This window comes from Emys orbicularis, chromosome 5 (genome assembly GCF_028017835.1).
Source record: "Emys orbicularis isolate rEmyOrb1 chromosome 5, rEmyOrb1.hap1, whole genome shotgun sequence".
NCBI classification, from domain to species: domain Eukaryota; kingdom Metazoa; phylum Chordata; order Testudines; family Emydidae; genus Emys; species Emys orbicularis.
This window is the reverse complement of record NC_088687.1, coordinates 49681885-49706447: the sequence shown is the minus strand read 5'-3', so window position 1 is coordinate 49706447 and position 24563 is coordinate 49681885. Positions and strand designations below refer to the sequence as shown.

The 24563-nt window shown below is 41.2% G+C and overlaps 1 protein-coding gene across 2 annotated transcripts in view; it reads right to left on the bottom strand.

Moving 5' to 3' along the window:
- Positions 1–22237, bottom strand: part of PCDH10 (protocadherin 10) — a 41039-nt gene extending 18802 nt beyond the window's left edge. For both annotated transcript variants that reach the window (XM_065405253.1, XM_065405254.1), the window contains exons 1-4: positions 19649–22237; positions 17841–17899; positions 17124–17230; positions 7743–8048 (exon numbers count right to left, since the gene is read on the bottom strand). In XM_065405253.1, coding sequence (XP_065261325.1) covers positions 7743–8048; positions 17124–17230; positions 17841–17899; positions 19649–22237 — 3061 coding nt within the window. The remainder of the gene's footprint in view (positions 1–7742; positions 8049–17123; positions 17231–17840; positions 17900–19648) is intronic.
- Between the last annotated feature and the right edge of the window lie 2326 nt (positions 22238–24563).

Genomic DNA, 24563 nt, shown 5'->3' with positions numbered 1-24563 from the left:
GCACATGTGCTTTCGTTACAAGGTCGCATTTTTCCTCTTATATTGAGGGCCTGCCTGTTTGGTGTGAGAGATCACTCACGCAGTGCCAGGCCACAGATTTCAGCTTGCAGGCAGCCATGGTAAGACACAGTCTTTTGGCTTTTTTAACCTTGTTAACATGTGGGGATGGTTTAAAACAGTACTGCTCTCATTAACCATACCAAGCACCCGTTGGGTTGGCCATTTAAAATGGGTTTGCAATGTAAAAGGAGGGGCTGCGGTTTCAGGGTTAACGTGCAGCACAAACCCAACTAATTCCCCTCCCCCACACACCCAATTCTCTGGGATGATCACTTCACCCCTCCCACCCCACCGCGTGGCTAACAGCGGGGAATATTTCTGTTCAGCAGAGCAGGAAGGGGCACCTCTGAATGTCCCCTTAATAAAATTGCCCCATTTCAACCAGGTGACCGTGAATGATAGCACTCTCCTGAGGATAACAAAGAGCGATAAGGAATGGATGTTGTCTGCATGCCAGCAAACACCGGGACCATACGCTGCCATGCTTTGTTATGCAATGATTCCAGACTACGTGCTACTGGCCTGGCGTGGTAAAGTGTCCTACCATGGCGGACGGGATAAGGCAGCCCTCCCCAGAAACCTTTTGCAAAGGCTTTGGGAGTACATGAAGGAGAGCTTTCTGGAGATGTCCCTGGAGGATTTCTGCTCCATCCCCATACACGTTAACAGACTTTTCCAGTAGCTGTACTGGCCACGATTGCCAGGGCAAATTAATCATTAAACACGCTTGCTTTTAAACCATGTGTAATATTTACAAAGGTACACTCACCAGAGGTCCCTTGTGTGCCCTCAGGGTCTTGGGTGAGTTCGGGGGTTACTGGTTCCAGGTCCAGGGTGATAAACATATCCTGGCTGTTGGGGAAACCGGTTTTTCCGCTTCCTTGCTGCTGTGAGCTATTTACATTATCTTCATCCTCATCTTCCTCGTACCCCGAACCCGCTTCCCTGTGTGTTTCTCCAGTGAGGGACTCATAGCACATGGTTGGGGTAGTGGTGGCTGCACCCCCTAGAATGGCATGCCGCTCTGCGTAGAAGCGGCATGTTTGCGGCTCAGCCCCGGACCTTCCATTTGCTTCTCTGGCTTTGTGGTAGGCTTGCCTTAGCTCCTTAATTTTCACGCGGCACTGCTGTGCATCCCTGTTATGGCCTCTGTCCTTCATGGCCTTGGAGACCTTTTCTAATATTTTGCCATTTCGTTTACTGCTTCGGAGTTCAGCCAGCACTGATTCATCTCCCCATATGGCGAGCAGATCCCGTACCTCCCGTTCTGTCCATGCTGGAGCTCTTTTGCGATCCTGGGACTCCATCACGGTTACCTGTGCTGATGAGCTCTGCGTGGTCACCTGTGCTCTCCACGCTCAGCAAACAGGAAATGAAATTCAAACGTTCGCGGGGCTTTTCCTGTCTACCTGGCCAGTGCATCTGAGTTGAGAGTGCTGTCCAGAGCGGTCACAATGAAGCACTGTGGGATAGCTCCCGGAGGCCAATAACGTTGAATTCCATCCACACTAACCCAATTCCGACCCCCTAAGGCTGATTTGATCGCTAATCCCCTCGTCGGAGGTGGAGTAAAGAAACCGGTTTAAAGGGCCCTTTAAGTCGAAAGAAAGGGCTTCGTCGTGTGAACGTGTCCAGGCTAAATTCGATTTAACGCGGCTAAAGTCGACCTAAACTCGTAGTGTAGACCAGGCCCCAGAAGCTCTCAAAATTATTTCTATCTATCTATCTATCTGTCAATCAAGGATGACCCACAAGATACACAAACTTGTTTAAATAGGATGAAAGTCAATGCATTTTTTAAAATTAAGGGTCAAATTCTCAGCTGCTGGAAGTCAGTATGGCTCCACTGAACTCAATTAAATTATGCCCGTTTATACCATCTCAGGATCTGGTCCTAGGTGATTAGGAACAGGTTGATGGTCTAATCCAGGGATCGGCAACGTTTGGCACGCGGCTCGCCAGGGTAAGCACCCTAGCGGGCCAGGCCAGTTTATTTACCTGCTGACGTGGCAGGTTCAGCTGATCGCGGCCCCCACTGGCCGCGGTTCGCTGTCCCGGGCCAATGGGGGCGGCGGGAAGCGGCGCGGGCAAGGGATGTGCTGGCCGCGGCTTCCCGCCGCCCCCATTGGCCCGGGACGGCGAACCGCGGCCAGTGGGGGCCGCGATCGGCCAAACCTGCTGCGTCAGCAGGTAAATAAACTGGCCCGGCCCGCTAGGGTGCTTACCCTGGCGAGCCGCGTGCCAAACGTTGCCGACCCCTGGTCTAATCCCTTTGGTCCAGAAGCCCCAATGAGGATTGGGGCCCCATTGTGCTGGGTGCTGTACAGATATGTAGTGGGACACAGTCCTGGCCCAAGGAGATTAGACCACAAAAGCAACAAACATCTATTAGCAGAAGAAGAACAAAGGTTTAGAATTAGAGCTGGGGGGAAAATGCAATTCTCCCCATCCCAATATTCATTCAAATTTTTAAATGAATTTGCTCTAGCCCATGTTCAGGATTTGATTTCTGTGACCCTTCAAATGATCAAGTTTTAATAGGAAAGATGTTTGCAGAAAGTCAGTTTCAAGTCTATGCCTGACTACTTGGGGAAAATGAATTTTTAAATTTGCATGCACAAGTATTCAATTTTGTAAAGCTTGTGCATTCATCCAATCAGAAATGAGTAAAGGGCCCTGTGATTTATTGCCTGAGTCACAACTAAGCAGCACAGCGTGAATTTCAAATATTTATGATAAATCCACACAGTGAAAATTTTGAAAAGATATTAATCAAATAACCTAGTATAACAAAGGAATTTGAGGATATCCTGATCTGCTCGTGGATGTTACATTAGCATAAAAATAAGCTAAATTCACAGGAACATAGGAATTGCTATATTGAATAAATTCAGTGGTTCAGCTAGTCTGATGTCCTGCCTCTGACACAGGTCCGTTCCAGATGCTTTTGAGGAAGGTGAAGAAAAACCTATAATGGAATAATCTGCTCATAGGAGATGTTTCTTCTGAACCCCTTTGAAACATGAGGATTTATATCCTTTCTATATCATCATACTTTCTAATGTAATTGCTGATGTTCTCATTTATCCATAAAAATGTCTGATACTACTTTTAAATTCTACAGAGTTCATGGTTTCAGTTACATCTCATAACAATGAGGTTAACTGTGAATTGTATCAAAAGTAAGTCCCTTTTATGAATTTTAAATTGATTGTTTTGCAGTTCCTTTGTTGCCCCCTCATTCTCTTGTTATAAGAAAGGGTAAATGGGACTGCTTAATTTACTTTCTCTGTATCATTTATTATTCCTTATTCCTCATGTTCCCTTTCACATCTTCCCTAAACTAATCAGTACTAATCTTCACCCAGAAGTATATTCATGCCTCTAATCATTATGTTACGAGTTTTTCTGTGTTTGGTTTTTGTTTGTTATTTTTCAATTGGAGTGACCAGAACTGAACACAGCAATAAGGTGAGAGGGTATAATGAATTTACATAATGGCATTATAATATTTTCAGTATATTTTCTATTCCATTATTTGTACAACGTAGCATTTTCTTTACTGTTTTAACTACCAGTGCACATGAACCAGATGCTTTTCTTTACATTGTCCTCAGTGATATTAAAGTCTTTTTTTCTCAGTGGTAACAGTTAATTTATAATTTATAAAGGTACAATAATAGTTCAAATAACTCTTTCCAGTATATATTATGTTCCCATTCCCCTAGCTTTGCTAAGTCTCTCTGAAGTTCCTCACAGTCTACTATAGCAGTGGTTCTCAACCTTTGCAGACTACTTTACCCCTTTCAGGAGTCTGATATGTCTTGCGTACCCCAAGTTTCACCTCACTTAAAAATTACTTACTTACAAAATCAGACATAAACATACAAAAAAGTTTCACAGAACACTATTACTGACAAATTACTTACCTCCTCATTTTTGCCACATAATTACAAAATAAATCAAATGGAATACAAATATTGTACTTACATTTCAGCATATAGTATGTAGAGCAGTATAAACAAGTCATTGTCTGTATGAAATTTTAGTTTGTACTGACTTCGCTAGTCCTTGTTGTAAAACTAGGCAACTATCTAGATGAATTGATTTATCTCCTGGAAGGCCTCAGCATATCCCCAGGGGTACATGTACCCCTGGTTGAGAAACACTGTACTATAGTATTGACTAACCAAAATAATTTACTGTCATCTGCAAATTTCCCCCCCTCACTTTTCATCCCTTTTCCCACCTCATTAAATACATTAAGCAGTATGGGTCCCTGTACAGGCCCTTGTGGAACCTGATTGTTAACCTTCTGTTGGTGCTGAAAACAATCCATTTATTCCTAATAATTTTCTGTCTCTTAGATAGTTTCAAATGTGTGATAATACTTTACCTCTAACCCTGTGACTATGCTTAGTCACTTTAATAGCCTCTTATAATTTGTCTGAACATTCAAAAAGCTTTTGACAAAGTTCATCATATCAACCAATTCTTTTTTACCCACCATTGCTTAAACATCCTCAAAGAATTCTAATAGATTGAAGAGGCAGGATTTTCTTTTACAGAAGACATGCTGGTTTGTTCCTAATATATTATATTCATAATTGTATATTTTTTTAAAACTCCATCTTTCATTACCACTTCAGCCATATACCTGGTACTAAATTGAGAAGGCGTACTGGCCCGTAATTTTCAGGAGCATGCTTAGTGTCTTTTAAAAAACAACAACACTTTTTATTAAGGCATACTTACAATAAAATATTAACATATTACTTTGTATATTACTTATTCAGGAACAAATTAGTATTGAAAGAACTTGACTAAAGATTCTGGCTTGCTGGCTGGGGACCCCTCCTCCAATGAAAGGTACTATATTTTCCACCTATTAGACACCCCACACAATAGCTTATTTTTGTTACAAATTCTGCCATTTCATTCTAAACTTCCTTCAGAACTCTTGATGAATACCATCTGGTGCTAGTGACTTGTTTCTCTTTAATGTATCCATTTATTCAGTCCCCTCATCTTTTCACACCTCAGTTTCATTTTCCTCATCTTTACTTGAAAAAAAATTGGTCTGGGGTAGGTAGCTTCCCTAACACTCTTTTTGTAAAGACCAATGAAAATATACTGTTTAGCTTCTCTGTGATATCTTTACCCTTAATAATTGCAGATCAACAGACCTACCTGTTCTCTCACAGGCTTCCTACCTCTGACATACTAAAAAAAATAAAAAAAAAATGTGTATTAGTTTTCAGATCTTTGGCTATTTGTTCTAAAAAGACCCTCTTATCTCTCCTAATTTCAATCTTACAATTTATCTGTTTTAATTTATGATTCTTCCTACTGGGTTTACTTAAGCTAAGTATTTTTTAAATTGTACCTATTTATCTCAAGTAACCCTCTTCTCTCTTGCAATTTAACCATATGTTTTCTTTTTTCTTACCTTCCTGCTTTCTTTTAACTTAGGGTTTTTCATATGTGCTATGATTCTGGTATGGTGTGCTTAAATAGATTTTATTTTCCTCACTTGAGGGCCCTTTTAGACTAGCTTCTTTAAAAAAAAAAATCACCCTTTCTAAAATTTATTATCACCATACCACTTTTTGGTGCAATTCCTCCCAGGAGGATATTAAACTTAATTATATTGTGGTCACTATTAATTAGTGGCTCAACTATAGTTATTTCCTGAACTGGAGAATGCATCTCCTGTGCATTCCTTAACACTAAATTGAGACTAGCCTCTTCTCTTTTCTTGTTCAATGAATAAATTATTCATTGTGAATAATCTGCTCAGCTCTACAGTGTAATAGGTTCACTTTCTTTTCTTTGTTCTTTTATTATTTGCTATACATTTTAAAATCTAAAATTGTACTAATGAAAACATTTAATATGGGAAAATAGAAGACAGAAATATTAATTTAGATTTTTTTGTAGGTTTGTATTGGAAGTCCAGTGCAATTCAGAGTCCAGATCTAATTTTGCTGAATCTGGTTCACAACATACCACTCACTCCTTCCAATGTTGCCTCAACTATTTTATTTTCTCATGCCATAGTTTGTGAGGAAAATAAAGTATAAACTATGGGACAATATGCTTACAGACTGACAAGCTGAATAGTTTATATTAACTGCACACAAGTTTAAAAACTAAACTAACAGGAAAAGGCACATTTACTTTAAAATAATCAACCTCCAAAACATAGAACAATTAAACAGAAGCATCAGTTTGGCATCGTTATGGATAATCCTCACTATAACAAATGTACGTATCTAAACTGAACAAAAACAGAGACATTGTAATAATGAGGCTGGAAGTGCTATAAAATCCAAACATTTTAGTTGAAATTATGAAGATGAAATTAATAATGCATGGCAAGAATGTGCCCTAATACTAAAAGACACTTTTGGAAGACTGGATGGTTATGGGGGATTGGTAATGAAAAACAGAAGAGTTCACTACAAGGTCAACTGTTCACATATGACCTTTGTCAGAAGAGTATAGGAGACATTGCTAGCCGATGGCTGTGTTTTTGGCCTATGTGAAATGAGATGCTTGCCTCAGGCCAGTTCCTTATAAGTGAGTGTGCACATCACAAAACTAATAATTTTCCAACCTTTTTCATAGTTTCAACAGAAAATCCAAGGACTGAATGGGTAAGAAGACTGAACTACCCTCAAACTTTGAAAGGTACCCTCACGCTATCAGGACAGAGCTGAGGGAGATCAGAGAAACAAGCACCATTGCTGTCCATGCTAAACCTTTCTGGAGACAGACTTCAGTTTCCAGGGCTCTCGGTGCAGCACCTGTCACAACTACTGAATTCATATGAAATTTAAAAATTAAATAAAAAGCCAACTCCAGAGAAACATTCCTCACCTCACCTACTGTCCTAAGGGACTGCTGATGCTCTAAGAATGATCACTGGTATAACACTGCCTCCTTGGCTCCAGTCACACAGACTAAATGAGCATCATAAACTCTTCAAGTCAAGGGAGATCTTGTAGTGTCTTAATAAAATACAATGGGCTAGTAAATATAGTGGTAAAACATCTTAGACCAAAGTATGATTTTAGTGTACACCTTTTAGCTCCGAATCCAAAACGCATAATTAACTATCTTTCCTATGTCTACACACTGTCTTTTGTGTCACCCAACCACAATGATGACTATAAAAGAGGTAAGAATTCAGAACAAGATAGAAAGCATTGAGCAGAATACACAAGTTTATATCTTGTAGGATGACCAAGAAAGTAAAAGATAGTGAGAACAGTGTGTAAAAAAAAAAAAAAAAAAAGACTCATCTGCTGCCTTCCAAACCCTGCCTCACGTTAGCAATGTAGGTATGATACCAGCACTGCTTGATGAACAATGTTCAGTATCAATAAGAAAATGAGGCACCTGGAGCAGTTAAAATGTAAAGAAAAATTTAGCTTGCCATCACCTTATACTGTTTTTGCTGCTAGCAACAGTGACCTACTATCATGACACAAAGTCTTTTCTTTTTTAAGTAGATTCAACAATGTTCTTTTCAGTGGTATTTGAATCCAAGAGCAGTAATTTTTTTTTCTCATTGCCTCCAATACTCTGACTGTACTATTCATAGTAAGGATAGCAGAGAGCCAAGTTTTATTCCCGCAAAGGGAACATTTTCACGCAGCCTTTTGAATAGTACTTACTCAAATATGGTGGTTTGTAAGGCGCTCGTGTATTAGTCAGCAGTCCATCCAACTCCTTCCTCTCCAGAGTATTGTGAAGGGCCTTCTCCTTGCCGAAGGTGGAAAAGGACCTCTCTGTTCCAGGCTGGGCTTCTGGTGTTTCAAACACTTCAGTGTCTGGAACAGAGTCCATACCGGGCACATGCAGATTGCTGCGATAATCTGCAGCCTGGCGTCCATCGGATGCGACAAAGGAGGGCATCCAGCACCGATCCGAGTGGCCCAGCGCTTTACATTCCTCTGTGCAATTGGAGAAGAGATCCATGCCTGCAAGCAGGAAAGAGAAAGAAACTGTAGATATAAGCTTCAGCATCATGACAAGCTGCTGACAGATGAGAAAGAACATGGTGGGTGAAAAGAGAGATAGGAAGAGAAATCTTACTAGAACTCTTTCCACTGCCTTCATTCCACCAACAAAAGATCTGATCATTTTGGTCTTCACCAGTCAATGCCACCATTTACAAAGAGAGGTACTGCCAGACTGTAACAGTGTGCAAAACAATCATGAGAAGAAGTGTGATGATGATTCACTTCTCAGAATCTCTTGTGAACTTTACTTCCTAGAACCCATTCAGGTACAAGACTAACTCAACTTACAGGTGATGGCAGCAGATCATCGCTTGTTAATACTTAATAAGGTACAAATGGGAAAAAAATTGGTGAACATGGATCTTACAAAAAGAACGAAATTTCAGTAATAAGAAATCTGAGAATTCGCTTTTGAAAACTAAATACTAATGACTCCTATAAAGCAATTGTTTGTGTGTATATGAATGTATATAGACAGAGACTATGAATTACTAAAAGCAGTTCTGACAAAACAGGTGAATGTACGTAGCAATCGAGTGTGCGAGGAAAATGATTTACTAAGGCCATCCTTTTAATTAATTCTTCAGAGTTAGTTATCATTGCCACCATAGTAGTTCTTACCATCATCAAGCCACTCTAGTGACTGGAGAGAGTCCCATAGTAAATTACAGTAATTAGTGGCACGAAGGTAGCTGTAGTCCGATGTGACATGGCTGCAGATACTATTGACAAATGTGTTAATGCTCACTATATCAGCAAACACTTGTCTCCACCAACTGAAAACTGTTTGCTTACAAATCCTTTAAAGCTATTAAGATTTCAATGACAAGCAATACTTCCATTGACTACCTTCAGACTGGTATTTCAACTGAATATTTCCTGACTCTGATTCCTTAAATTGTTGGCTTAAATTTCTTGAGGGAGGAGTAGTGTCTGAAGTCTTTGGAGTAAAATGGAATAAATACTATTGTCTCAGATTGATATTCAACAGCATAAAGAAAGAGCACAATCATAGAGAGGTATTTTTTTCCCTTTATTTGTAGAGTAAACTGAATGTTTTGGAATATATATGTGTCAAAAATGAACAAGATCAGTTATAAATATTGTATTTACAACCAGTGCATTAGAATTACAAAAAAGTGTCATAACTCACTGAAAGAGAACTAGGAAAAAATCTGAACACCTACAACAAGATTCATTTAATGTAGCTTATTCACCAGTCTACACCATAAAGAACTTGATAAGCTTGATCTTCTGGGTGAGGATTAGTATTTAAAATTCTGCCACAGTTCTGCATTGCAATTTGATTTATATTAGTAATAGTTATGTGTTATCTCTCACTGTGAAAAACAATTTTTCAGCAAATAAGAATCTCCTTTGAGTTATCAACAAGTGCTTGAGAACAGAGGGCAATCATTTAGATAAATGATAAAAAGAAGAAGCTTTCATCACAGATTAATCTCACTTCATAATGACTTTTTTATTTTAAATTAAGCTATGTATGTTACTAAGTCCAGCTTCGATTATAACCTTCCATTGATAATTGGTAAGCAGAAGTCTGGAAATAAATTACTGATCAGTGAGCTGTTGAGGAATGCAAACGTGAACTGAAGTTGGAATTAAGGAAACAGACAGGGAACAACACGCAAGACCTACAAATTGTTCATGAGGTAGCTGGCTAGTTTAGTTCTTGATATCATAATGGTAGCATCTACTACAAAAAGGGATGATAAATAAAACAGAGAAAGAAAGGTTTACCCATGTACATTCTACGAAGAGGTGGCCATACACCATCACTACTAACATTAGTATTAGAACAATTCCAATATTTTTTTTCTATGCAGAGTAAGGCATTCTTTATATTTTAAGGATTCTTGCAAATCAGAAAGTAGAGGCATCGCTTAATACAAACTGATATACTCTGTTTTCAGATTTCCTAATTTAAGTCAAATGTAAATAATCTCCATATATTTTGTAGGAAAATTATTACAAATTACATTTCACTAATATTACCTCAGTGACCAAATTCATTCAATGTCTTCTGAAACTGAACGGTGATGGGAAAGGGAAAGAAAAGCTTGAGGATAAGCATTGAACTGTTGTTGTTTGTTTGTTTGTTTGTTTGTTTTGCCAGTGGGAAGAGACAGCTTTAGATATTTATTCAAGGGCAGACCTTTTTATTTAACTTCTCCCTAGGTTTATTTTTCTCCTGGAAAATTACCCGCTATATTACTATTTTGGTTTTATATCAGCTCCTAAACCAGAAAATTCTGTCTATCCACCTATTACTTCTTAGTTTCCTTTGATTTCTGCTTGCCAACAGCAGTGCATTGAACAGTTTTATATAACAGCTTATTATAGGACCTGAAAATGATGTTATAGCCACTACAAATCAACATTTTAATAAATGAAGAAATGAAAACAGGGGGCTCTGAAATGTATATTGTATGTTCCAAATCTGATTTATCTTGAAGGAAAGGGAAGGTACCAGAAGATGATTTAAGAATAAACATTTAGCTACTAATATCCATGGCTGTAATAGACAGCCAGAATTCAAGTGCGTATATAGGTGGGTGGCTGGGGGAGAAAGTGTCCAGGGATGACTGCTCCCACTTCTCAGTGGCTACATTCCCACAGATTTTAACAGGTGCAGAATCAGGCCCTTAGATATTAATATATTTACAGCACAGTAAATTCAAATTAGCATTCTAGTTTTGAAATCTCATGGGTACCTATACTCAATTTTATTAACTATGATATAATAGCTAGATATTTGTCCTTTTTAATTATGGTATAATGGGATGACATTCTCGCAAATCATTTCTAACTGAAAGTATTCAATGTGCAAACCAACAGAGAAAGGAAAATGATTGTCTATTTTTCTGTTTTGAAGAAAGGAGGCTATATCACAGAAAGTGAAATAAAGCATCCGGCACAGGACTCCTTCATAAACCAAACATGATATTTGTGATTTATAACACACACAAAAAAGTTCAGGCTGTATAACACTTCCATTGTATCTCCTTCATATATCCGCCAGATGTACAGTCTTTCTGGACTAAACTATCCATCATAATTGTAAATCCACAGTGAAGAAATATTTCATACTATAATTGAATTGAAAAATATAAAGTCTTATGTACCAGATAAACTGAGATTTTAAAGGTGAGAATAAATTCAATTATCTACATCAAAAGAATATAAATATCTGGCACAGAGTTCTCAAATAACAATACATGATAAACACTGCAATTTAATATATGCATGAAAAAAGACCAGGAGATCATTCCTTACCCTGTAATCCAGTTATTGGCGAGGTCACTGGACAGTGAACAATTTCACATGCCACATGGCCTGACATATTTAGGATGGCCAACGGAGATAGGGGTTGAGGGCAGAGTTTTAATGCTAACTCTCATTCCTGGATTTGGTTGGTTTGGACCAGATTCTTAATGTAGTTGATTCTGTAAACTATCCCTTTTATCCCAATTTTAAAAAGACAAAACCAAAAATGTCTATGAATATATGTATGTTAGTTGGCATGACAGACTCTCTTTAGATCAAAGAGATATTTAGGCAATTTTTGAGATTCATTTTTTAAATAACTTATTTTTTTAAATGTAATTAAAGAAAAATGATCCACATGCCAAACCTTCAGAGTAATGAATGAATATATTCAAACATATTATTGATGTTTATTATGTAATAAAAATAGCAAATACTGATAACGTGTTAACAAAGCAACTGTTCTTTTTTCGGGGTGTGTTATTTTCTATGGCATCATTTTTTATTAATAATGAAAGCATATAAGCAATTTCTTCTGTTATGAAGATAGCCTTCACAAGACAATTGATGTACTGCCCCGCATAAAACTGTCTCCATCCTCACAACAGCATGAATAAAGACTTAAACATCCCCAAGATTCAGTTCTTCCAAATAATAACTTCAAAGCCTAATCTGGATCACTGAAATGCAAACATCATTAAGAATTCAAGAATCCTGTCCCCCCCCCCCCAAAGGAGGGGGGGGGGGGAACTCAGCTAGAGTCAAAGAACTTTTCTACACCACTTTATGTTCACCCCCATGGTTTTTTTGCCCAGATGATCTTCAGAACAGTATTTAATTGTTATATTGGAAAGGAATAGTGATTTTTTTTCCGTCCTTTCACTGTTGGAATTTCTTCTCTTTGTTTCTCAATCTGTTTTCCCCATACCAGTTACAATATGGTGCTGTTCCTACATCCCACAGGATAGACACATTGGCTCGTGCTAAAGCTGTTGCACAAATCACTTAATATGAGGGTTTGGAATGGCACAATTGGCACCTTAAACTCCTAGAAACTCACCAGATGTCTTTGTAATGTTCAGTCTCTTACAGATATAGGCCTGGTCTACACTACAGAGTTAGGTCAATGGAAGGCAGCTTACATTGACCTAACTCTGTAAGCGACTACACTAAAATGTAACTCCCACCAGTGTAACTTGCCCTCTACACTGGCTTAATCATTCCATCTCCAGGAGAGGCATCATGCTTAAGTCGATGTAGTTAGGTCAACACGGTGTCAGTATAGATATATACTGTGTTGCTTATATCGACTACTGCTGCCTTTCAGAAACCATCCCACAATGTCCCACGCTGGCAGTTAAATCAGTGCAAACACTCCTGGGGAGGATGCACACCACTGACATAAGGAGCGTAGTGTGGATGCGTAAAACTGAATCAATTATTGTGGTGGCTGTATGTCGACGTAACTTAGGTCGACTTAATTTTGTAGTGTACACTTGCCCATAGTGAGAGGAAGACTAATTTTAGATCTTAGCCTTGTGATCTCTGATATTGCATGTTTGAATAGTTTGCAGAATAGGTAGATGTACCTAATGGAACAATGTGGGTGTATCGTTGTATCTACAACTTTTCATATACATGCAAATATATCTACCTGCAAATATATCTGTCTAATTATGCTACAAAACTAATTCCAAAAAATGTATTATGTAAAACTAATGATATACAGAATTCAGCAGATCCCAAGCGAAAATCTAGTGTTTAAAAGCCATTATCGTCAGATAGTTACTTGGTGACCAGCTATATGAAATGAACTGGCAGCATCACGCCAAGTCCTTGTGGACAGGTGTCTACATTATAAAACTTAAACACACACACACACACATATATATATATATATATATATATATATATATATATATATATATATATATATATATATATATATATATATATATATATATACAGAGCAGTAAATGGCATCTATGTTGGCAATCTCAAAAGAGAGGCCAAGAACATAATTAGGTGTGGAGAACAAATTAATTTCATTCTTTAAAGAGATTTCTCTAGAATATGATACACATTTAGGGGTTGATGTGGGGAAGCTAGAACTGTCACTGCTCTAGCTGTATCTGTTCTACAGATAAATAAGGACTTTTCTTTCCAAGACTCTAAGTCAGAGAGAAAGGATGTCCAATAGTTAGGTTCCTAGATACGTTTGAAAATCCTGCTATAAGGGACTTTCCCAAGATCATACAGGTAGTTTGTGGCAGAGCAAGGAACAGGTTCTCCTGAGACCCAGGCTAGTACCCTAACTCCCACTGATTTCAATGGTAGTGCCTGAATTCCCCAACTGTGAAGTGGGACTAATAGTACTTCTGTACCTCACAGGGGTCTTGGGAAGATAAATACATTGAAGATTGTGAGGTATTCAGCTGCTACAGTACTGGGGACCATATAAGTATCTAAGATAGACGGACAGAATCAAGCACCTTTCACATGCACTAAATTCAATCAATATTAAGAAAATATGATTTTTTTTAAAAATGAGTCAAATTCTTGGTTCAGTCACTGGAGCTGCAGTTTACACCAACAGAGGATCTGGCCTATAATATTTCAAAGGATTGTAACATCTTACTTCAATATACCTCCTAAGCAGTTGTGCATGGTGGAACTATCACACAGTGAAAGACTCCCATTATGCATATGTATCTGTGACATGGTTCACAATTATTAAACCACTACCTCTTCCACAGTCACTTTGACCAGGCACTGGACTACTACAGGACAACTGGTAACAGCAGGAACAGTCACACAGTATGTAAAGTGAAGTGCAAAATGCCTTTCCAAGCAAAGCCAGCTTCAGTGTGAAAATGACTAGGAGTGTATTTAATTTTGCCGTAGGAACCATTTATCAAGTATTTCTGGACATGAATATGATGCTATTCTCTGGCAGGTACTATCTTGAGAAGAAGAGAGACAGATGATAAAATGATGAGGAGGAAGAAAAAAACAAAATATAAAGAAAGGCAAAAGAGAAGAAAGCAAAAGGAAACAAATATAGAGCTAGAGGAAGAAAAAAGACAAATGCAAAGGAAGGACAGTAGATAATAGCATATAAGCAGAAAGGCTGAAAAGAAGCAGCATAAGGGGATAAGAGAGCACAGTTGGGCTGCACGTATATAATTTTTCACTGAGATGATGTTGCTCATCATTATGTTTTTGTTTTTGCTAGCCTTGCTGTGGACCAATGTGTTTTCGATGCTAATTTGGAAAGAATTGAAAATCGAAGAGCTACATTTAAAATTAATTGAGAAGCAATGTCCTCAGACATCATATTCCCTCAAATCACTGAAATTCAAACAATATTTACTCTCATCCTTTCATATAATTCATTAAGAAGTACTGAAAGTGTATGAGTAAAAGTTTAATACTGAACTCCTTCTCTGTATCATCACTGGTGCCGATGTCTGTGTAATGACAGCAAGATTCAGCCCAGGATTTATATTAGACTTTACTATATGCATCCAATAGATCCAAAACACCCTCTAGAAATTTCCAGTATAGCTTGTAAATACATATTTACAACCTATTTTGTAAAAATCTTTATGCAAAATAATTACCCTAAATGCACTATAGTAGTTCATCAAAATTGGATGTTGAATTTTGTATGTTTGTGTTTTCAGTTTGTGATATTAATTCTGATTAGACAGAAAGTTTATTGTCAAATTTCATTTGTTCATGTCAAATCTCTGTTTTAATTGCATGAGCCCATAAATCATATTAAACTATTATTTTAACACAAATTAAATGTCTTTAAAAGAGCAAAATAGATTTTTTTTCTTCATTGTAAAACAAAAGCAACAAAAAGAATTGGCTCAGTCTGAAAACTGGTGCCAAGTTTGAGAATGGCTTCAATATTCATGTCTGAATTATAATACTTTTAAAAAGAGGAGGGGGTGGGGGAAGCAGAAACATAACTATAGTAACAACACTGGATGATTCCAAAATAAAATAGCTTTTGGCTGATGTGCAACTATGTGATTATATTCCCACCATCAGTCTTTCAAATCCAGCCCCTTATGCAGCTGTTTATTCTTTTCTCTCCTGTTTGGTTATTATCGTTCATTATGCTGAGGGACTAAACTGATTGAAATGTTCATCGAGATGAGTGCTGCAGTAAAACATGTAAAAAAAAATGAAATGCAGCTACGTTAAAAAAACAGAGGGAGAGGGGCGGGAGGAGTGGGAGCTTTTTATAACTCTCTAGCACTGATTGCTGCTGCATCAGAAACTGTGTGAAAGAATGGGTGGGGGAAGGCTAAATGCACTGCTTTTTAAGACAACAATAAATCATACGCCATATATAGGCCAAAAATGAAAGGGGGCTCTGTGTTCAGATGTAAACTTCTGGCAAGACCTGGTTTGTTGTCAGGTTCCCAGACACAAAATAGACACTCTGTTCAACTAGCGGGAAGCCCAGCAAGGAGCGGGGAGCTCCGGAGACTCTTGGCTCTTCTCAAGTCTCATTAGGTCTGCATATTAATGACTTGCAGCAATATAAAGGGGCCCTTGAGTGTCCTGTTTTCCCCTGGTGCCTGGGTTTCCCATGGCAAAGAAGACAGTGGCAGGAGCATGAGAAGACACAGCATGTTAGCAGAGCAGGGAACTGTAGCAGCCACAACTCCTGGGCAAGATGGGAAAATGACCAGCATTTCTCTTTGATGCTTCTGGGAATGCTGGTCTGAGATCAGTAAGAAGGGGATAAGAGGAGGGAAGTGAGGGAGTGTGGAATCACCTTTCATAAAACACTTGCAGCAAATGCCTGGGCAGAAGGAGAAATAAGTTATAACTAATCTGAGGTTCCCACACCACTGGTCATTGTGTTTACCTGAATTATTAGCTGAGTGTACTCTCTCTGTGTGTGTGTGTGTGTGTGTGTGTGTGTGTGTGTGTGTGTGTGTGTGTGTGTGTGTGTGTTACAGCCAAATACATAGAGCCTATCTTTCAAAAAGAATTTACACTAATATGAGAGCAAAGAGAGAACAACATACATGCAGAAATAATTCCACTGTTTAAACACATCTATCTGCTTTAAATCATGATATGATAGTATTTTTAAACATTTTTTTCTTTCATTGGGACTGAAGGGATGACCATTGTATAACTTATACTCATTAACAAGGACATCACTATATTATATAGTCACTTTATTTGAATTACAAATCAAGCCTCAGAAAGTCTGAAAGTATTACTCATTACATATTCAAAGCACTCTATGTATCTCCACCGATCCCAGCAAAAATCCTCACAATCTGGCTGTCATTCAATCAGAGAGTTCAGTCTTTCCCTTGGGAACTCCCACTATGCTTCACACTACCATGCCAGCTAAAATCACTACTAACCAAAGTTGCCTAATGCTCTGAAATCCCTCAAATCGGCTGTTGAAAAATCTGTGGTCTGCTATAAAAATATACCAACAACTTTGCTTTAATGTGCAGGAAGAGCCATGGATACAGAACAACATGCAGAAAACAGCTATACTTCTCAAAAGCTAGTCAGGGTTGAGAAACAATCTCTTGACTATCTCAGTATACCATCAAGTTGACCGTAAATTCATCCATCCATACATTATATACATATGCTGTACCTATAAACACTCATGTTATATTATTTATAACCACATAATTGCCCTTTCTGGCTCTCTTATTAAAAGATCAAATATTTAGATTCCGTTATCGGACTTACCAGAGGATTGACCTCGATTAGTGGCATCATGATCACTGTCTCCTTGCTCGCTGTCTCCATGACCACTGTCCTTAGAGCTTACTATGTCTGCTTCCTGGAATGCAGAACTAGAATCATCAAAAATCTTATTAGAATAAACATGAAAAGGGACTCATAAAACATTCTTCTGCCATCACATGGCCACACATGGTGCTGCATTCATCCAGGCCTCCTTTCTGCAACACTATTTCTGCAGAACCAATCTGTCCATCATACACAAAACTTGTATTTTCAGGCATTATTAATCCAACTGAAATAGACAGTAGCCATTATTACACTGCCTGGGTTGTATGTAGTTGTTATAAATAATTTGGTAGCATTTGCTTAAGCTGGAAGGCTAAATTTACACTCAGATAAATCAATATTATCTGTCAGAATCTACAGAGGGACTCATAAGTATTTAAAGCACATTTTAGACGAGTACAGAATTAGAATTTGCTCTCTTTTCACCTGACTTAAAACAGATTCACAAAAGCCATAATTCAGAGATGTTTACATGGCACTGCTTATTTTATTTAATGGTAGGTCTAAATAAATTCATAATTTTAAATACATTTTGGTTGCTTAGATATTATTTTACATCTGAACTAAACACATTTCTACATCCCCACTCACACTTGCTAAAATACATCTTGGATATATTCCTACATTAAGAAAACAAGAATAAGGAGTTAATACCTGTTTACCCGTCGGGGTCTATCAACTAGATAACTGAGCTCTGCACGCTGATGTTTTGTCTAGAAAAAATAATTGGAACTTATTTTAACTCAATATTTTTACAACCAACAACATCAGAAGGCACACAGGTACAGCCAGGAACACTCATCACAAAGGTACTGCTATAGGTAGGCCATAAATAATTCTTTCCTTACATTTAAGGGGCCAAACCCTGGTGGCCTTACTCATGCAAGTGGCACTACAGATCAATAAACAAGGGGTTTCCTCAGTTATTTAAGGCCAACTTCTGATCCCCTTAATCATGATGAATAGTCTCTTACACCACAATTGTAAGAAATCAATGGGGCTACCTGTGGGGTAAAGTACCACACATTGTGAGTCAGGGGGTCCTGAGTGTATTTTTTAAATCTCCTGTATGAGAAAAAGGGAGAGTAATCATCAGAAAGATAGACTCCTGAAAAGAAAATATGGGATATCCTGTTGCCCTCAAAAGGCACCAGAATCCACATGTCTTTACAAACATCTGATGTAGGGTCTACACTAAAGGCTAACATTTAAAATCTTGCTGAAATATTTTAAAACAATTTTAAACAAAATATAACTCAATATCTTAACTTCCCTTGAAGTACTCAGCAAATCAGTATTAAGGAACACTGTTGTTTCTTTCAGTGGTACATCATCATAATGTACTGATCCACACATTAGTTAAAATACAACAGACAAAATGATTAATAGGAGAATGTTAAGTCTTGATATATGCTTTCATAGAAATTCTTTATGCAAAAGAGTACAATATAGACAACATGTTTAATGGGTGAGAGAGAATGTTAAGCCTTAATGTATGCTTTCATGGAAATTCTTTTGTGATGTTTTATTTCCAAGTTCTCCTTCAATATACAAAAGAACTGTTAAGGCAGAGTCAAAAAAAGTCAATTAATGAACACTAATTTTCACATTAATTAAAGCTCCTGCCAAGTATAGAGATGTTCACAAACTCCAGAGGGGTTTCCCACAGCCTTAACTGTACATGCAAAGATTTCTAAAAACAAATATATATGCTTTACTTTTTTTCATTAGGAAAACTCTGAATTCATTGTGCAGATAATTTCATTAATGCCAATTGCAGTGATTTTGCCAGGAACAATGCCCAGAAGACAGCACACCGTTAAAATAAGATTGGAAACTAGTATATCATCTTATTTTAATGCAGAAAAGCTAGCAAGCTTCATTCATATTCACATGGTGTGGGAGTTTGGATGCAACAGTTTCTGAAATGCTGTCTAGTGCACAACTGATGCTTCAAATGAAAAGAAGCAACAGACTCACTTTAACGTACATCACAGCTAAAACTATTATGCAGTGTCAGTCAGGTTATCTTGTTGACAGGTGATTAAAACCATGCAAATATTTATGATCAAAGAAGCATGAGGATAAGAGGCTATTATGAAGGAGGAGGAGCAAAGAAAAGCGACATTCTTCACCGGGAAAGGAAGGGCAGCAGCTTCAAGAGACTAACTGAAAGCAAAGATGGGGTTGGGAAAAGACTGCAGTGCAGCTTGACAGTGACACTGACAAGACAAGAGAGAATCGAAAGTGGTTGAGACCTGCAAGCCCTAGGGAGAGTGAGAATTAGGGGCATAAGAGTATATAAGATAACAAAAGCAAGCTCATTTTTCAAAACCGTAAAATAATAACAAACAAGCAAAACAGCACAGGGAGGCATGCACATATAATGAACGTGCACAGCTGAGGGAAGCTTGCTACATGCGGAGGGGTTGGAAAGTGTTACAATTTCCTTTCAACCTTACCTCGTTGGACAATATGCTGCCATTGGAGATGATGTCTGGTTGCTGGTCAGTGTAACCTGTCGCTATGGCTCCGCAGGGGTTGTGCTCAGTGTCAGTGCTCCGAGATGGGCTGCAGGGCTTGAGGAACATCAGGTCGGTCTTGGCTGACTCCGGAGTGAGGCAGACCTGGTAGCAGTAGTTCTGGTTGTGATGGTGGGATCCGAAGCTGCCCGATTCCTCCACGGGGACCTGGGCCGGGTTACTGGGTACGCTGGAGCTCTGCACCAGCATGATGTCCGACTTGCTCAGCTTCTTCTTGCGAGCCCGGGCTTGGCGGCTGCAGCAGGGGCAGCAGCAGCAGCAGCCCAGGCAGCAGTCGCTGGCCAGGCAGGTGTAGATGTTGAGCTTCTTCTCCTTCTGGCAGCGCACGGCCAGCACGATCATGGCCAGCAGGAAAATGAACGACACGGAGCCCAGGGCGATGATCAGGATGAGGGTCAGGTCCAGCGAGGTCTCGCCCCCGGAGCGGCTGGGGCGATGCTCCCCTCCCGCCCCTCCCCCGCCACCCCCCGCGCCCAGGCCGCCGCCTCCCTGGCGCTCCACCGCGCTGTCCACCAGCATCACCTGGATGGCGGCGGTGGAGGAAAGCGGCGGCTGCCCGTGGTCCCGCACCTCGATCACCAGCTCGAAGGGCCGCTGGGGGTCGCGCTTGGCCGGCACCTTGCGCGCGGTGCGCAGCTCCCCGGTGCGCCAGTCCATGCGGAAGAGGCTGGCCTCGTTGCCCCGCGCGATGCTGTAGGTGAGGCGCGCGTTCTCCCCGTCGTCCGCGTCCACCGCCGCCACCCGGCTCACCAGGTAGCCGGGCTCGGCGCTGCGCGGCAGCACCTCCCGGGCCGGGGTGCCGTTGCGGCCGGGCAGGGGGCTGACGATGGCGGGCGCGTTGTCGTTCTGGTCCACCACGATGATGCTGACGGTGGCGTTGCCGGCCAGGGGCTGGGGCTCCTCGCCCGCGTCGCGCGCCTCCACCTGGAAGCTGAACTCTTTGAGCTGCTCGTAGTCGAAGGAGCGCAGGGCGTAGAGGAAGCCGTTCTCGGCGTTGATGGAGACGTAGGTGAAGACGGACATGCCCTGGATCTGGCTCTCCAGGATGGAGTAGGCGAGCTGGGCGTTGGCGCCCTGGTCCCGGTCGGTGGCGCTCACGGCGTAGATGTAGGCGCCTGGCACGTTGTTCTCGCTCACATAGACCTGATAGAGGGGCTGGCTGAAGCGCGGCGCGTTGTCGTTCACGTCGCTCACCCGCACCTGGATGGACTTGCTGGTGCTCAGCGCCGGCTCGCCCATGTCCCGCGCCACCACCGTGAGGGTATAGGCGTCGCCTCCCGGCTGCTCGCGGTCCAGCGGCCCCTCGGTGACGATGGTGTAGTAGTTCTTGAAGGAGCTCTTGAGGCGGAAGGGCGCGTCGCCCTGTAGCAGCTCGCACTGCACCTGCCCGTTCTCCTCCGAGTCCCGGTCCGAGACGCTGAACAGGGCCACCACCGTGCCCGGCGAGGCCGCCTCGCTCACCGCCTCCTTGACGGTGGAGAAGCTGATCTCGGGCGGGTTGTCATTGGCGTCCAGCACCCGCACCAGCACCTTGCAGTGGGCGGGCACGGCGTTGGGGCCCAGGTCCTTGGCTTGCACGTACACCTGGTACACGCTGCTCTCCTCGTAGTCCAGCTCGCCGCTCACCTCCAGCCGCCCCGTGCGCGGCGAGATGCCGAAGAGCTCCCGGGCCCGCGCCGAGATGTGGCTGCTGAAGGAGTAGATGACCTCGCCGTTCTGGCCCTCGTCCGGATCGCTGGCGTTGAGCTGCAGCACCAGGGTGCCCGGTGGCGAGTTCTCCGGCAGGGACACTGTGTAGACGGGCTGCTCGAAGGCGGGCACGTTGTCATTGGAGTCCAGCACCCTGATGGTGAGCAGGGCGGTGCCGGTGCGCTGCTGGGGTTGGCCCCCGTCCACCGCTGTCAGCACGTAGCGGTGCACCGCCTGCTGCTCGCGGTCCAGGGGCTTGTCCAGCACCAGCTCGGCGAAGCGGTTGCCGTCGCCCTGGGTCTGCACGTCCAGCGAGAAGTAGCTGTTGGGGGTGATCTCGTAGGTGCGCAGCGAGTTGGTGCCCACGTCCGGGTCGAAGGCGCTCTCCAGTGGGAAGCGAGTGCCCGGCGTGGCGCTCTCGGAGATCTCCACGGTCAGGTCGGGCTCCGGGAAGGAGGGCGGATTGTCGTTGATGTCCAGCACCTCGATCTCCACCCGGAACAGCTCCAGGGGGTTCTCCAAAAAGACCTCCAGGTGCAGCTGGCAGGAGGGGGGGTTCTGCTTGCAGATCTGCTCCCGGTCGATCTTCTCGTTCACGTACAGCACCCCAGTCTCCAGGTTGAGCTCTAGGTAAGGGCTCCGAGAGTTGGGTACCGTCTGGAAGCGGCGAGCCGAAAGTTTTGTAATGTCCAAGCCCAGGTCCTCGGCGATATTCCCCACGAACGTGCCATGCTCCTGCTCCTCTTGCACCGTGTAGTGAAGCTGAGAAAGGGCTCCCTCCACCATCCAGAGCAAGGCAAGGAGGAATAGCACAATCATCTCCAAATGGGGAAAGAGATCCCCCCCCAACACCACTTCCTCCTTCAGAAACCACCACCTCCTCCTCTCAAAATACTGAGGGCAGTGTGCGTGCGTGGAGGGAGGGGGATCTGAGTGGGATTTAGATCTAGGGTTTTTTTATTATTATTATTATTCCTTCTGCTTCATATTAGGATTTTTTTCTCCCCCATTTCCCTCCTTTTATGATTATTTCACACGCTGAGCAAACGAAGAAGATAGGCGTCCCCACCTCATCTGTGATCTTCGAAATAAATGACCAACTAATAATACCTAGAGCTGTATGGAGATAGATATACACACAGTATACACAGTAGCCCGCTCTTATTTATTCCGAGAGTCTTGGCACTGCACCGCTGCAGCGGCAGTGGAGGCAGCAGCAGCAAATCCCAAAGAGGAAATTTGTATATTTCAAGATTGTCCTCGGTTTGCCTTCCTGATGGGAGCAGGAGGGGTGGATGCTGCTTGGGGAACCGCTGGACATGCCTTCTTTAGATGCAAAAAAGGCAGAAAAAAATGAAAAAAAAAATTATGACCAGCAAAAGGATCTGATATCAAAAAGGCAGAGAGCAGGTTTGCCGCCCAAAACTTTCATTCCCTTAATTTCTCTGGGATTTTCTCCTTTATTATAATAATAATTATTGTTATTTTATATTTTCTTTCCTTTATTTATATTTTCTTCTTTTATTGCCATTGTTATGATGATGACCATCATTTTGCTCTTTATTGATGTGCTGATCAGTCTTTCTTCTCTTGATGCTTTTTCTTCTCACCCTCTCTCACTCTCCCGCTGTCTCTCTCGCTGCAGCTCTCCTCCTGTCCCGGCTCCAGCTCCTGTGATCTCTACTGGCAGTTTCTGAGCTCCGAGAGCTCGGCTTTTCTGTTTTTGCGCAGCGCCCTGCTCCTGCCAACCAATGAATGTGTAGCAACACCCACAGGGGCGACAGCCCATTGGATCCAGCGCACGTCAAGCAGGCTGCATCACAGGGGAGAGAGGGGGGAGAATCCAGAGCTCTAGTTGGTCTGTGTGCATGGCACAGAGAGAGAGAATAACCCTGTAGCTCCCGAAGCGCTTACTGGGGAATCTCTGCCTCGGAAAGTTACTATTCCCCTGCTGCAGTTACTGAATAGGGAGATCACCTATCGTCATCAATGCAAACCAAGACGACAATAATAACCAGTTTTCCCCGTGGAGGAGGAATTTCCATCAGCGACTAACTTTTTTTTTCCTATTTGGCCAGCTCTATATCTGGCTCAATGGTAAAACAAACATTTTAAAAAATAAACAAGGGAAACTTGTGCCTTATTTTACTCTGGGCTGCCTTAAATAATTATTTCAGTTGACAAATGAGAGTGCAAGTTTCCATCACACGCCTACACTTTTTGCTAGTTCATCTAATTAACACCGTCATGCATTTGGGCCAAATCCTGGCCTGATTTACACCCTCTGCAGCTTCACTGTCTGAAGTGAAAGAGATGGTACACGATGTAAATCAAAGCAGAATGTGATAATTTGTGTGATGGAGTGGAATAAATGTCAACAATGCTTGATCTGAAATTAGTTTGTGTGTGAGGAGAAGGGGATTAGATGGGAAGAGTCAATAGAAGTTTGCTGATGAAAAATATTATTTAATAAAATGCTCTGGATACAAAGGACCATTCTTTTATCGGTGTTTACTATTGTTTCAACTTTCCTGACATGGAAAGCACTTTGATAAATGTTATTTAGTAGCTGTTTCACTATTGCAACTGTACACAATATCAATTTTTGTATCCTTTGCTGAAATACTATTTTGCAACTTAAACTAGTACCCTTCAGCAACACACATTGGATAATCTTACGCCTTGTACAACACCAGCACACTAGATGCCTTCTCTTCCCCCTCTCCCCACCGTAGTGGAAGGACAGTAGGCGTAGAAGACTGTGATAAATAAGGTCAATGGCAATTTCTGCATTGATATAAATAGGTTTTGCATTTAAAGTCAATAGGTAACACGCATTTTGGAGATATGTATGTATGTGTCTACATTAAATGTAAACCATCTAGTTAAGATTTATAGATTAATTTTGGTACAAGTGTTCATAAATCTAAACTGTGGACACGTTAGTGTTCCATATAATATATCCGGTGATTTATTAAATTGAAGTTCCATTTATATAACTTTCTAAACCTTATACAAATAGGATGAAATGTTCATAAATTTCACTTTTTGCTAACTGCTATTTGGTTATTGTTTATAAGGAACACCAAATATTAGGCAGAAAGAGTGACTTATTGTAAGATCAGTGATTCGTGATCATACCTTT